The following is a 16,044-nucleotide window of genomic DNA, read 5'->3' as shown; positions in this document are numbered from 1 at the left end:
ATAAATTTAGAGCCATCATAAGAGTTTTGACACCTAAAATAAATTTTATAACGAGATTTTGAGGTGCACCTTACTTTAAGGTTGTCACCTTATACAAACTTCACCCTAAAAATATAAGGTGTCAACCTTATACTGTACAAATAAGGTGCACCTCAAAACTCATAGGAAAATGTTGTTTTGTTATTAAAAAATCCTCCAATTGATCATCTCCAATTCGATATATACTAATACGAAAGAAAAGTTTAATTTCAAGCGTTAATAATAGTATATAAGCTAGACCATCCGTTATCAAGATATTTGAGTGGTCATAGATTTGTTAGATCTACATTATTTTTGGAGCTTTCAATTTCATAATAGGGATGAAAAATACACTATTTTTTTAAGGTGTTAGGTAAGTGGGAATGTAAACCACAACATAATGACTAGGGTGTAGGGGTGCTACTACTACGACTCCAACCGCTTTTCCCAAAAACAAAAAAAGAAAAATTACTCCAACAGGATTGGACATTCATCATTCATTTTTTGGAAGGGGGAGAAATTTCAGGGACGATAGGCTGGGGTTTTTATAGCTATGGAATATTTTGCATTTTTTGAAAATTACACAAAGCAAATGAAAATATGATTTGCAATATTTGGGGCTAGACCACCTAATTGGGCGGTCAGGCTCGACATTTAATCCTTTTTCTTTCAAGGGCTAGTATATCAAGATCATCTATGATCTCTACAATGTATGGCTTAGGTGGACTCTACCTCTTCCCAATGGAGTATTTAGGATCGGTTTGCATCACCCATCACCGGTGAATAATATTTAATTGATTCTACATGCAATGCACAAAGAATTTATGGAAAAAATTATCTAAGGCATCAATCTTATTATAAAAGGAAGATGGACCTCAAACCTATTAAAAAAACCCTCCAATTGAACATCTTGATCTCGAGACATATGGATAATGATAAAAAAAGAATAATTTCGAGTCCTACAAACTAGTATGTCTCGTAAATATTATTTAGATCATCCATTTTCCAGCTTAATAAATTTGAAATATTGATTATCTTGCCCCTAATTTTTTATAATTGGACTGGATTTTTGTTCTAAACATGCTCCAAGAAATTTATCTTTTCCCAATTTATAATCCATAAAGGTGTGTTTTGATGTTTTTTTTTTTATCAAATAAAATAAAATAGAGGAATAGAAAGAAAAATGAAAAAGCATACAAATAAGACCAATTATCTGAGTCACAATCAATCTTAGCCAATGGAGGTAGAAAAATAAATTAAGCTTTGTAAGGCATACAAGCTAACATATTTAAACTCTAACACAACAGGATGATTATGACAGCCCGTACCACATATTAATGGTCTCATATAAGACCTACACCCCCTTGCGCCAACTGTGTAAGAATCCACATATTAATGGATTTTGTCCGACTTAAATCCAGTGTTCAATTGCACAAACTGGCCCAATACCAGCCACGGGCCAGGTTCGAGTAACCTGGGAACCAGCCGGTTCACCCAATCTAACCGAGCAGGTATTAAAAAATAATAAAATATATAAAAAATTTTAAAAAATATAAAAATATATTTTTAAAGTACAACTAAACAAAACACATACAAATGAAGTTGAAAAGTAGTGAAAAAAAAAAAAAATTAAAAAATCCATTTGTGCCTATGCGTATTTAACAAATAATTCAAAAAAGATAAAAAAATATAAAAATGAGTATTCATGACCAAAATACTTTCCAATCTTTGTAAAAATAATTTTAAAAAAAATAAAAAATACATTACAAACAAATCCTTTATTTTTCAAAATTTTATGTGTATATTGAATTTTTTTAAAATATCTGGCCTAACCATTTAAAGGGGTGAAAACCGGTTCGCTAGTGGCCACTTCCAGTTTGACCGAAAACTTCTAAGTCAAACCTGCCGAGTTGTCAAACACTGCCTAAATCCCTATTGCAAGTGGAAACTTATGTCATGGAACTTGTAGCATACAAACATTTAACTACAGGCCAGCTCAACCGACCCTTGTTGGAGGAATGGGGTATGCACCACCACCTTTGTCTCAAGCGGAAGAATCGTTCATGTCACATCCAAAAAGGGCAACTCACCAAAAAAAACCAAAAACCAATACCATACTTCTATTCAACTTAACTCAACCTAATTTTTTTCTCGCACTTTTTTCTTCAAAACAAACTTTCTATACAAATACTTTCAAGGAAAAAAATTCATTTTTTTAGACAGAAATGCCCTTCCTATATACAAAAATCATTTTGGCCAGATTTGACGTTGACTTTGAGACCCAGTAGCATATTGCTGAAGTACACCATCACATTGCCGGAGCACACAAGTGGCGGACCGCCCTAAGACAACTATCTGACCGAAGCTGTCGAACTGCCCTCTACATAATGCCGGAGCCCTGGAATTCAATAACACCGACAACCGTTTGCAACTGCTAGACCTTACTTTCCATAATGCTAGAGCCCTATTATCGGATTCTATTTACACTGTGCAAGAACCCTACTGCACTTTACATAGTGCCAGAGCCCTACTACTGGGCCGCACTTACAAAGGGCCGGATTCCCTATTTTGGTGGGTTAGAGGAGGAAACGTGGGTAAGGTGAAAGTAAAATAGGATAGTTTAGGTATGCTTTTACTTTATTTTTGGCTTGGGGATATTTGGATAAAAATGTATTTTGGGAAAAAAATGAGAAAAAAAATTAGGTTGGGGTAAGTTGAATACAAAGTAGTGTCTTGAGAGTTTTTTATAATTTTTCCTTGAGAAAAAAAAAAAAAAAAAACAGTTCATGTCAACCATCAGAATCAACAAGGAATTGTAGAGGTTACATGTAGTTAACTGTTACTAAAAATCTCGCTACAAAAAATTATTGTCTTAAATTCCACTTTTAAAAGTGATATTTTTAACACATGTACACACATCTGTCTCCACAGTATTATAAACTTAGGAAACACAAGCGAGTCTTTTAAGCAAGGGTGCCGTTTGTATAGAGCCGAGGCTCTAAACAATCAAAGTAAAGTTCACTTCAAATAGCGTCCAGAATATGGTTTCAATATTGCAAATCTTTATGATAGCCCTAAAATATATTTTCATCTCTAATTATAAAATTTTAAGCTTAAAAAGTGACAATCGAGCAGATCTATAAAAATCTTGAAAATTGACGGTCCAAAAATGTATTACAAGATGTACTATTTCCAAACTTGATATCTATTTTTTTTTCTCATGTCCATGCATCTTGATGTCGGAATGATCAATTTGAGGATATTTGGGCATCAAAACACCCTCTTCTAGTGAAATTTTTTAGGTAGGCTCTAATTTGATTGTTTAGAGCCTCAACTCTATAAAAGCTTTTCTCTTTAAAAATTGGAAAGGTATTATGTATTATGAACATGAATGTCTCAATCAATATTAGCCATTACATGTATAATTCGACAGCTTGGATGTGTCACAAAGTTCAAAAAACTTTATTTTTGACTTTATGTCCATTTAGTGACATACTGTCAACTATCCAATTTCATAACTAATGATTAATAATATCATGCCCTCAATTATCCATTTACTTTTAGTACAAGGAGGTCACAAAAATTGTTTATCATCACCATCGAAGCTTTTGTCTAACTAATTAGGGTCGGCTACTAGGATTCTTGTAGTCAACCCCAATTAGTTGAAAAAAAACTTTGATGATAATGATGAACAACATTTGTGACCTCCCTATACTAAAAAAAGAAATATCCTATTATCCGTTATTTTTAATTTTTGTATCTCATCAGACTCAAGAATTAAAAAATATTACTTGTAAGAAAAAAGACTCCATCTTTTCTATCTTCTAACCCCCTAAACTATTTTGACCATGTATTAGTGGCCTCAACAACTTATGAAATGACTCTATATCTTCTCTCTTTTTAAAACTCCATCTCTCTCTCAAAACTCCATCTCTCTAAAACCCAAACTCCATCTCTGTCTCTCACATCATCGTCTCTTTCTCTCAAAACTCCATCTCTATTCTTAAAACTCAAACTCCATCTCTCTCTCTCTCTCTAAAACTCCATCTCTCTCGAAAATCCAAATTCCATTTATCCCTCTTGTTAAAACCCAAACTCTATATCTCTCTTTCTCTCGAAAACTCTATCTCTCTCACACACATAAGAACGTGTGCTCGTGTTCGAGCTCAAACGAAACCCTTTGGCTGGTAAAATCAACGAGAAGCGAAAAGAGAGAGAGAGATGGAGTTTGAATAGGGTGTCATTTTAATGTTTGTTTGGTTCAAAAATTTATGGTCAAAGAGGTATAGGGGATTGTAAGATAAAAAATCTGAAGTCCTTTTACTTGCAAGTAATATTTTCAATTTTTGAGTATCATGATATATGAAAGTTAAAAATAAGGAATAAAGAGATATTTTTTCTACTAAAAATATAAGATATATTTTTCCAACAATAAATTTCGTAAAAAAAAAAATACAATAAATTATCATTTTGTCAAGTATAAACTTGTTCACATGTGTAGAATTAAAAAAAATGTGGTGTAGAGCAAATATGGCATTGACAGCTGCCAATCTATGTTCAGCCACCGGTTTTGAGGCCAATCGCGATTGCCGAACCGCCTCACTAGTTTTCCATGCCTGCTTGGGCGTGTCCAAGCTGACTCAAAAAAAATATTATAACCTCCATTCTTTCATTTTTCATAAATCAAATATGGTCTTGAGAAATTGGTGTATGAATACACCACACTGAACGATGATATCCCAAAATACTGTGGATTGAAGTCCCATACCCATGCGTATAAATAAACACACGTTCAAGCCCAAACTTAGTTTTGAAAATTAATCGATGATAAGCTTAAACTCCTCAAAAAATTTGGACATTTAAATACGTCAAATTGTAATACAAAATTTTTCAGGAAGGGGTATTTTTAGTTATTTAGAAGAGTAGAATGGATAGTTCCATATGAAAATAGTGTCATTTTATTAAATACGTCAAATTGTAATACAAAATTTTTCAGGAAGGGGTATTTTTAGTTATTTAGAAGAGTAGAATGGATAGTTCCATACGAAAATAGTGTCATTTTATTAGTAGTTAAAAAATAATTAATGCATCTTATGACTGATGTCCCACACCATATCTATGATTTTATTGTTTAATAAATGTCTTTGTTTCTATTAAAAATTTCTATTTTATCCTTGGCTAATTAATTAAAATACCTTTAAACAAAAAGTTACTACATTATAGGATAAAGGTATTTAAGTGTTTAAAAATTATTGAGGACTTTAAAAGTATACATCACTAAGTATTATAGCTTAACAAAACCCAAGATTATATAATCCAGAGATAGAATACCAACTAGCGTTTGCAAACTCGCTAGTCCAACTTGGAACCGGTCAGTCAAATTGAAACCACGCACTAGCCGATCTAGTTTTTTGCCAGTTTTGATGGTTCGGCTGGGTATTTTTTAAAAAAAATTATATAAAATCTTAAACTATAAGATGTTTGTTTGTAATATATTTTTGAAAGGAGCAGTTGGCGTACATATGCATCGATAGCTTTAGAGATAAGGAGCACCTTCAAAATTTATCATATTATATAATTTTGTTGTAAAATGTACTTAAGATTATCTCAAAACCTATTTTTATATCTAATTATAAAATTTAAAAATTTTAAAAATGGTTAAAATCAAATAGATCTATAAACATATGAAAATCTTGAAAATGGACGGTATAGATAATATGTTGTAAACTATATTATTTTTTAGACTTAAAATCTTTGTATTTTTCATAGTCATACATCTCGATGTCGAGATGATCAATCAAATGGTTTTTCAATATTAAAACTACATTTTTTGATGGATTTTTGAGGTGCAACCGTAGTTCTACGTTATAAGGTTGCATCCTTATATAAATTTTTTCCATTTTTAAATGATTTTTCTCATTTTGGAAAATATTAAAAAGTGTTTTGAACATCAACACTTTTCATATCTTTTTTAAAAAATTTCAAAAATATCTCTGAGCTTGAATAGATTTTAGAAATTTTATTTTTTATTAATTTTTAGTACTTTTGTTTTATATTTTTAAATACTTTTTTATTATGTTAGGACCTATCCGGATAGGTCAGTTGAACCAGCTGGATTAACAGTTACTTACAACTAGCCGGTTTCGGAGGCCAGTCCGAGTTTTCAAACACGGATGCGAACGCCAAACCGGCAAGGCCAATTCTTACCCCCTCACGCAGGTGGGATATCCAGAGAAGTAATAAGAGAGAGAACATGGTTATCCTAGAGAGAGAAATTGGGTTTGAGAGAGAGAGAGAGAGAGGGAGAGGGAATTGGGTGGGTACTTTTTGGGTGGGGCAAGAAAATAGGAGCAATGCGTGACAGGCGGTGCGCTGTTTTCAAGCAGAGGGGCAGGAGTAGCAGGAGCACCAGTTGCAGGAAGTTGGGTTCTGAGCTCCACAGTCCTTCGAGAGAGAGAGAGAGAAAGAGGTAGAGAGAGAAAAAGATAGAGAGAGAGGGGAAGAACGCAAGGCCACATTTTAGAGAAAGAGAGGCAACACGCTAGAGTCACATGAGAGTGAGAAGGCAATGATAGCAGAAGTGCAGTTTAGAGAGAGACAGATGATAGCAGAACTACAGTTTAGAGAGAGAAAGAGAGGGAGTAAAAGCAGGAAAGTGCAGTTGAATGTCTCCTTCCTCCCGGCTGCTCCCCATCGGCCCACCTCCTTCATTTAAATCACTGCGGTCCCCATTGCTCTGGCGCTTTTCAGATCCCCTGTTTTACTCTCTCTCTCTCTCTCTCTTCTTTCTCTCTCTAGATTCAGACCTGAAAACGAGAAACGCCAAATCAATGGAGTCCAAAATCTATTAACTCTTTCAATACCATTTACCCTGTACCTTTTGGGGGAGTAGATTCCTAGGACGTAACGCCAGAGGGACTATATTTGGCTGAAGTTTTTATAATATTGTTTTCTCAATAATTGAGAAATTTATGTGAATATTTCCCTTTTTTTTGGAAATCCAAAAAAAAATTATATATATTTTATAATGTTTTATGAAATGTAAAAAATATTTTTAATATCTTGTATTTTATTTTTTGAAAAAATTACAAAAAATACTTTAAAATGGACTCTATCTATACAACTTACCCACCCCAATCATTTCTCTCACTTTTTTTTACCAGACAACTTTTTTTCCCAAAAACCCTCAACCCAAAAGTAACATGAAATAAGATTAAACTATCCTTATTTGTTTTCACACGGCGTTCTTTGATGTTTTCACACGCGCTCCGACATTCTGAATTACCACTCCAACTGAGCCACATCACTCCGGCATTACAGAACTCGCGTTCCAACATTCCGCTCCGACAATAAAGTCTTTGGAGCCACAACGCTCGGGCAATAAAGGATCGTGCTCCGTCAGTATAAACAAGCACTTTGATATTCTAAATATACTCTCTGGCAATACAGGTTTGAGCCACAGCACTCCGGCATTATGAGAACGCTTTCCAACAGGGCAAAAACGCGCTCCGACAGTGCATAGACGTGCCCTGGTAGTACGCTACTTAGGACCCACGAATTGATTTGGTTATACGAGAAGGGCATTTCTTGCCAAAAAAATAACAACTTTTGACCTTGAGGGGTCTTAAAAATTTAACATTTAACTTAAAATATAAAATTTTAAAGGCATTTTCAAAAATTTAGAAAAATGTAGAGAATATTTATATAAATAGAGAATATTTATATAAATTCCCCAAAAAAAAAAAAAATTACTTTTTAAAGGCCAAGGTCATCCTCTCAGCGTGTGTCTAAATAGTAGCTTTATTTTTCTCTTTTTCTTGAGCTATTTTTATGTTTATAATTTTAATAACTCAAAATGTGATGCAAATGCTTACAAAATCCACAAATCTCAATAGGCCCTTCTGGTTGAGAATTACCAAAATGCTCTAAAATGGGTATCCTCCTCGACTCGGCCCCCTCAAGAGACAATAAGGCAGTAGATAAAGGGCATTTTCATCAATGTGGTCAACATGGACAAAAGGCTCATTCAATGTGGAACACTCTCTATGCTCCTTTGTTAGATCGGATAATATAGATGAATTTCATATTTATTCTCTAGACATTCTTTATGTGACTTAATGTTATCGAGATCGAATGGTTATTTAATAATTGAGAGATCTGGTTCAATCAAAATAGATGTGATTACTTCAATTGAATTTAAAAAAAAAAAATTTTAATATAAAATATATTAATATGTGTTGTCCAAATTTATTTAGCATGTTGAACGAGTCAAAACTAACTGCCCAAGCCGGTCGACTATTGAATTTGATTGATTTTTTTTATACTCAAATTTTTTATTTGGATGAGACTAACCAAAGCCTTGTTTAAATATGCTAATCTAGTCTTAATAACTAAGATATAGACAGTAGATTACATAGTTTTTAGGATGAGGTTTGTATAAGGTGTGAACTTTACAATGTTGAAGTGAGGCACACTTAAAAAATATGCTGGAAGGTACAGTTTCCGGTGCCAAAGGGTTTTACAATGGCATGAAAATATAGTCACCTCTAATTGTGAAATTTAAATATTAAAAAATAATGGAAATTGAACTGATTGAAATTTTTGAAATTAGACAATTTCAACGTGCACAAGACCCACCTTCCAATCAATCAATGGACGATTAAGCTTGACATGATCCAAGAAAATGGTCGTTCCTCTCATCATCACCGTCCATCATTCAACAATTAATTAAAGCTCATGTCCATGTTCTTTCCATAATCCTGTGGATCATAGTAACGTATCATTGTTAACCATGTGGATCACATGCCGCGTCTACGTGACATATGGATCACGAGTTGACCATATAGATCGTACTTACGTAACGTGTGAGCCGAGGCGGTGGCAAAATGGTCATTTTGGTGGAGAAATGAGTGGGACTCTTTTTTTTGACCGTGGATTAATACTAATTTTGACGCCGGAATTGACGGTTAATACCCTGAGAATAATAACACGGTGGGTCTATTGGTGACGCTTTAAACCCCTGACAAAATCCATAAATGACGCATTTTAACACGCGAGCTGACGTCTCCTTCTGCCGCCGTTACACCGGATAATCCTCCCTATTGACGCGTTTTCGACGCCGTCGAGTGGGAAATCTTTGACGCCCCACCTTGTGTTTTAGGAAAACGTTTATATGGTGCCTCGGATCTAAACAATCGAATTAGAGTCCACCTCAAAAATTTTGTTAAAAGTGGTTGTTTTGATTTTCAAATCTTTTTAGATTGGTCATCTAGACATCAAGATGCACGTTCACATGAGAAAAGTGGATTTAAAGTTTTAGAATTAAAGCATTTTTGGACTGTCAATTTTTAAGATTTTTTAGTTTTCAGAGATCCGCTCAATCTATACTATTTTTTAAGCTTTAAATTTTATAATTAGAAATAAATATATTTTTTAAAAATATCACAAAGATTTCCAGTATTGAAACCACATTTTTCGATACTATTGAAAGGTGTGCTCTACTTTGATGGTTTAGATCCTTGGCTCTATACAAACCAAACCCTTTTTTTTTAACGGTCAACAATGGAAAACATTTCCGATAACACTGACCAAATTGTATTGGGAAGTCACATTAGTGGATGTGGAATATGAGAAATTAAAATGGGTCACAATATTTGAGAAATTTTATTCATATCAAATAATTAATAATATATCTCCAATCATTTGATTTCACATTTAATGATAAATAATGATTGTGACTTCTTTATAACATAAGTAAATGAACTTATCTAATATGTTTCTTTACAAAATATGCATAATTATATTTCCATGTGTTTTTGTTGTCGTGTTTGTTCGTATCTCTACCTAAAACAAGGTGGAAATGTAACAATGGCCATTTTCTGATCATGAACATCGAATCATGGGTATGAGTATTGAAGAAAAGGTTCAAATAAGACCCATGCTATTTTGAATAAGTAAAGTTGCATTTCAAAGCTTATGAAAATTGCAATTCTAGCGTTAAAAAACCCTTAAATTGATCATCTCAACCTTGATTAATTTTATCAACTTATGCTCGACTTTAAATATTATGATTATGAAAAAAAGATGATTTCAAGCCCAAAATAATGCATCAAGTAATACATTATCTAGACCGGTCATTTTCAAGAGTTCATAAAATGATAGGGTTGTATGATTTTTGGAGCTTCAAAATTGATAATTGAAAATGAAATTGAATTACATTATAGATGTAAAAAAAAATAACTTTAAACCTTAAAGGTAGTGTCATCCAACACACATCTAGATCATCCATATTCTAGTGTTCACAGATCCACCGGATTTATACCATTTTTAAAACATCTTTTATAATCGGAAGGAAAATAGCAGGAGGGGCTTGAACTTTTTTCATGAGACCTCGGCCTTACACAAACCCCATCCAATATTAAACAGCAAGGATGAACCCCGCAAAGGCAAAGCAAGGACAACGAAGCCTTTGCTTATGTTCGTACGTGTTGAATTACACGTGTGTCGACTCGTCTGCTCGGTCGCCTTTTCCGTGATTTTGACAGGGGTGAGTAGTGAGTGAAATGAGAGAGGGGGTGAGAGGACGCACAAATTACGAAAGTATCATGAAATGACTAAAAACCCCCTATGTTATGTAAAAATATCCAATGAAGTTGAAGCAATGTCCGGAAATCTTGTTTTATGTCATGTTGTAAGAGTTCTCATCTAATCAAAATTGCTCCAATCGTTAATCGAGCAAATAAAATCTATAATAAAAAAAAATATTTGTGAGAATAATAGCTTAAACATATATATATATATATGAGTAATGATCCTGTGCGATTTTTTCACACTCATATGTATAAGATCACAATAAATCACTATTAAATTTGAATCTTTAAAAAAATCAAATCTCACATACATGTAATAACTTTTTTAGAGATCCATACAAAATTTAATGATAATCCTTTAAGATCTTACGCATATGAATGCGGAAGGTCTCATAAAACTATTATTTATATATATATATAATATAACCTTAAAAATATAATTTTGGTTAGCCGGTCCAACTTATAAAAATCCGTTCGTCTATCTTGTCACCAATGACGAAATACCAATATTTACCACTCTCGTATAAAAGTTTGATTTTTTTTGCCTGGTACAAATAAAATACTGAAATATAATCTACTCGATTGGACCTAACAATTGGACCAGTTTGTTCTGTCCAATCTTGACATGAGTATTGAAGAGAGAAACAATAAAAAAAGAGGAAGAGTCATATGGATAGGATAATTCTACTTCCCCCAAACACTAATATTGTCCAAATTTATAGAAAGAGGGATTTATGATCTTAAGGCTCCACCTAGAATTAGAAAGTTCAGAGATCCTCCTACCTACCACCATTTACCCCTCAATACTCAGTTCAAATATGTGTGTAATAACTGAAATCAATCCTCAATTTTGATACAATCTCTGCAAATACGATCGAGTGAGGGGCAAAATGGTCATTGACCAAAGTATGGTTTTTGATTGGAATAATAGGGACACTACCCCACCACCCCTTTCACCCTCCATATTAACGTCTCCTCCCGCTCTGCAAACTCAAGCAGACACAGGCTCCTTTCACTCTCTACAAAAACATATCCTCTCTCTCTCTCTCTCTCTCTCTCTCTCTCTAAACCAAAGAAAGACTCCCAACTCGTTTTGTCTCCTCTGTTCCTCTCTCTTCCTCCATGAACAAACGCCCAAAACCAATCTGAAAACCAATACCACCCCAAAAAAATGTGCAGGCAACACCCTTCTGACCCCCAAACTTCCCCTAAAGCACCCCATCTATACCTTACCATTCTCTCTCTACCCCATCCCCAAAAGCCACATGAAGAACATGAGCCGAAGCCACCCCTTTCGCACCCGTCTCTCTCAGAGGTATACACTCTCTCTCTCTCTCTCATACACACAAATTCATCCCATTTCATTCTTTTTTTCTTGTTGGGTAGCAGATTTTTGCAAAAAAATCTGAAAACACTCGACCCCCCCACGAATCATATAGACTAGAATAAGATGTGATTTATCAGAAAAATATAGGTTTAAAACAAGTAGCTTTCTGATATTTTAACAGAGGAAGAAAATAAATCATTTTGATGCTGGGTTTTCCAGGAACTTTTCAAAGCAAAAAATGCTTTCTAGAGAGATAAAAAGATAACAAAACCAAGTGTCTTCTTATCAACATTAATACAGTTAGAGAAAATAAGGTGCTCTTTCCACTGTTTTTTTCCTGGCTATAGCATACCTTCATATATAACGGTGAAGTTGACCCTGTTTTCTTGTGCTCATGCTCCTTCCTCTGTTTTTTTTTGCTAAAGCTTTTTTTTCTGGTATAAAGGTGATATATCGCCGTTTTATTTTCATTACTATCCGTTATGATTCCTTGGTTTTTTGATATTATCCAATAAGATTGAAGGAGCGAGCTTACCAAAAAAAAAGGGACAAAGGTGTGTCAATATTTCCCGGAAAGACGATGGTAAGCAATGCAAAGTTTGATAAAAAGAGGCCGCAGTCAATTTTTGTGGGAAAAGTTTTTACGAGATAGATTGAATGGGTATTTTAGAGAGAGAGAGAGAGAGTTTCAGAAAAGGTTTGAGGTGGGTGTATATAAGAGAGAGAGAGACAGATTAGTGTTCGACCTTTTTGTTGGATAGATAAACTGGTTGGAAAAGGTAATGCAAGAGCGAGAGAGGGGATTCGAAAACTGGTTTTGGTATATAGTTTGATGAGTGTAAGAGAGAGAGTTTGTGTTTTAGAGAGAGAGAGGACTCGAAAAGTGGTTTTGGCTATATATATATATATATAGGGTATAGTTTGATGCGTGTAAGAGAGAGTGTATGTTCTTTTTCGAAAAGGCTCAGCGATAGCCAGTTAGTTTCTTTTTTCCTTATCGAAAAGGTCCAATTAGAGAGAGGTGACAGTTGATGAGAGAGAAAAAAATTGTTTGTGAAGAAAGAGAGAGAAAGAGAGATTTACATGTACAAATGCTTTGGTGAAGAAACAAAGGTTAGAAGTGAACATTTTGGGCATTTACATGTTTTCCAGCAAATATTTGAGCGTTTGTTTTTCCACGTTTAAGAGAGAGAAATGAATCTAGAGAGAGAATATCTGTGTTGAATGTAGAGAGAGAGAGTGAGAGTTCTTTTATCCAAAAGATTACGTTTTTACGCTAGTGAAACAAAGTGGTGTGTGTGTGTTCGTTCTCCAATGGGCGGGGGTGAAGAGAGAGAGAGTGGTTCATTTCCAAAAAGTTATAGAGAGAGAGTGAAAGAGAAACAGAGAAACATTGTGTTAATTTTCATTCTTTTCCAACAAATGCAGTTGTTCACGAGTCTGTTTTTCATATGGAAGAGAGAGAGACAGGTGAATGTAGAGAGATGGTTATTTGATTGTTGTTGTTCAGGTTGCATCGGAGCTCAAGTCCCTGTCTCGCATTTCAGGGCCCATGCTCTTGACAGGCCTCTTACTCTACTCACGCTCTATCATCTCCATGCTCTTCTTGGGCCGCCTCGGCCACCTCCCCTTGGCCGCGGGCTCTCTCTCTCTCGCCTTCGCGAACATCTCTGCCTTCTCTCTCCTCTCCGGCCTCGCCCTCGGCACCGAGCCCCTCGCCTCCCAAGCCTTTGGCGCCCTCCAACTGCCCCTCCTCTCTCTCACTCTCCACCGCTCCATTCTCCTCCTCCTCACCACCTCCATCCCCATCTCCATTTTGTGGCTGAATTCTCGCCCGCTTCTGCTATTCGCGTGCAAAGATGTCGAATTGGCGGACGCTGCTCATCAATTTCTCGTGTTTCTGATCCCCACGATCGTCGCTCATTCGCTATTGCATCCGCTACGCGTGTTCCTGCGCGCTCAGGGGCGGACGGCGCCCCTCGCTAGGGCGGCGCTGCTGGCTGCGGCGGCACACCCCGCAATCGCGCAGGTACTCTTGCCACGGCTCGGCCTGCGTGGAGTGGCACTAGCCGCGGCGCTTGCCGACTTCGTCCTCGTCTTTGCTCTGCTCCCAGAAGCCCTTAAGTCACCGGCATGGGCCCCACCACCATCCGCCCGGGCCGCTCTGCGCTGCTGGCGGCCGCTGCTCTCACTGGCATTACCTACATGCGCATCGGTCTGCTTGGAGTGGTGGTGGTACGAGCTGATGATACTCCTCTGCGGCCTCCTCCATAACCCCAAAGCCAATTTAGCATCCATGGGGATCCTCATCCAAATTACTTCTCTGGTTTACATCTTCCCCTCCGGTTTAAGCCTCGGCGTATCGATTCGAGTCGGCAACGAGCTCGGAGCCAATCGCCCAGCAAAAGCCCGAGCCGCGATGATCGTGTCCCTCTATCTCTCCCTATTTCTCGGTCTCTTAGCCATGGCTTTCGCCTTTCTGGTGAGGTTCAAATGGGCAACATTGTTCACCGCAGACCAAGAGATCATAAGCTTGACATCAATGGCGTTGCCCATAGTAGGGCTCTGTGAATTGGGCAATTGCCCACAAACGACCGGGTGCGGCGTCTTGAGAGGAAGCGCGAGACCGGTGCTCGGCGCCAACATAAATCTGGGGTCCTTCTATTTTGTGGGGATGCCTGTGGCATTAGGGTTAGGGTTTTATTTTGGGCTGGGGTTGAAGGGGTTGTGGTTGGGGTTGCTCTGTGCACAGGCTTGTTGTGCAGGGTTGATGATGTGTGCTTTGTGGAACACTGACTGGGAAATGGAGGCTGAAAAAGCTAGGGTTTTGACAGGAGGAGCAGAGCAGCAGCCAGAGTTGCAGAAGAAAGGTGGCCATGAAAGTTGCTTGTGTAAAGAAGATGCAGACTCAGAGCCTCTGCTTTCAACTCAGTGTTAGAGAGAGAGAAAGAAGGGGAGTTTGAGATTGTATTGATTATTCTTTAGTTTTGTGGTTTTGTTCTTCTGTTGATTTTTAGTGGAAAGGAGAAAAGGGGGGGTTGGGGACTATGGATTTTGATGTTAATATATGATTTTGATTTGGGATTTTTGTTTATTGATTTTTCTCTTTCTTGTTTGTTGATGGGTGATGAGAAGGAAAGTGGAGAGAGTAAATGTGATGAAATGGGGTGGCTGGGTCTTTTCTGTAAATAGGAAAAGGTGGTGTCTTTTATTGCATTTCCCCTAGAGAGAGAGAGAGAGAGAGAGCATTTTGGACTGAATATTGGTCTGAGTACTTTATGAAGTAAGTATCTGTTGCAATTCTTCTGTTGTACTTCTCTGTATTGGAAATGCAATTTGGATTTTGGGAAGAGCATATGGAATTGAGTCTCTCTCTTTCTCTCTCTAAGCCCACATGGAATTGAGTCTCTCTCTTTCTCTCTCAAAGCCCACATGGAATTGAGTCTCTCTCTTTCTCTCTCAAAGACCACATGGAATTGAGTCTCTCTTTCTCTCTCTAAGACCCCATGGAATTGAGTCTCTCTTTCTCTCTCAAAGACCACATGGAATTGAGTCTCTCTCTCTCTCTCAAAGACCACATGGAATGGAGTCTGTCTTACATATATAATATTCAAACCAGCATGTGCCCACCGAGTTAAAACACTCTCCCCTCTCTCTCTCTCTCTCTCTCTCTCTCTCTCTATATATATATATATATATATATATATATATATATATATATATATATATATATATATATATATATATATATATATATATCTTGTAAATTCGAATTTTAAATACTGCTCCTGGCTCGTAATCTCTCTTTGGCCTGTGCTAGTTATGGCTCTCTCTTACTGGGGCACGAGGGGATCAAATCTTCGAACCCCACCCCAATTTCATTAAAAATAAGAAATAAAAAAAACCAAAAATCCCTCTCCTTTTTCGCCCATTTTGTTTCTCTCAAAAACCGACCTCACAACGATCGCACTTTCGGCAAATCGGCCTGGAATCCGGCGATGCAGCATCAGAAAAGCGGGCGACATGATTTGAAAGGTGAGATACAGGGACAAGGGGAGGCCATGCTAGAGAGAGAGAGGGCGGCAATGTTAGAGAGAGAAGCAACAATGG

The 16,044-nt window shown here is 36.5% G+C and overlaps 1 protein-coding gene across 2 annotated transcripts; it reads left to right on the top strand.

Moving 5' to 3' along the window:
• The first annotated feature begins 11,553 nt into the window (after positions 1 to 11,553).
• Positions 11,554 to 15,289, top strand: LOC18436541 (protein DETOXIFICATION 48). 2 transcript variants are annotated; one of them, XM_088867065.1, is made up of 2 exons: positions 11,554 to 11,922; positions 13,445 to 15,289. In XM_088867065.1, exons 1-2 carry the CDS (start codon positions 11,779 to 11,781, stop codon positions 14,870 to 14,872), a joined length of 1,572 nt encoding a protein of 523 aa, XP_088723191.1. In that variant the 5' UTR covers positions 11,554 to 11,778; the 3' UTR covers positions 14,873 to 15,289. The 2 variants fall into 2 exon arrangements, with proteins under 2 accessions (XP_088723191.1, XP_088723192.1); XM_088867066.1 differs by having other exon boundaries at positions 11,563 to 11,922; positions 13,482 to 15,289.
• Positions 15,290 to 16,044: the final 755 nt, after the last annotated feature.

Source organism: Amborella trichopoda, chromosome 5 (genome assembly GCF_054954075.1).
Source record: "Amborella trichopoda isolate Santa Cruz 75 chromosome 5, AtrichopodaSantaCruz75HAP2 v2.0, whole genome shotgun sequence".
Lineage (NCBI taxonomy): Eukaryota > Viridiplantae > Streptophyta > Magnoliopsida > Amborellales > Amborellaceae > Amborella > Amborella trichopoda.
Note: the sequence above shows the minus strand (reverse complement) of the source record. Positions and strands in the feature narration are given on the sequence as shown.

Coding starts and splice junctions, on each gene's coding strand:
- LOC18436541 (XM_088867065.1), top strand. CDS start 11,779: ATGTGCAGGCAACACCCTTCTGACCCCCAAACTTCCCCTAAAGCACCC. Junction 11,923..13,444: donor CGCACCCGTCTCTCTCAGAG/GTATACACTCTC, acceptor GTTGTTGTTCAG/GTTGCATCGGAGCTCAAGTC.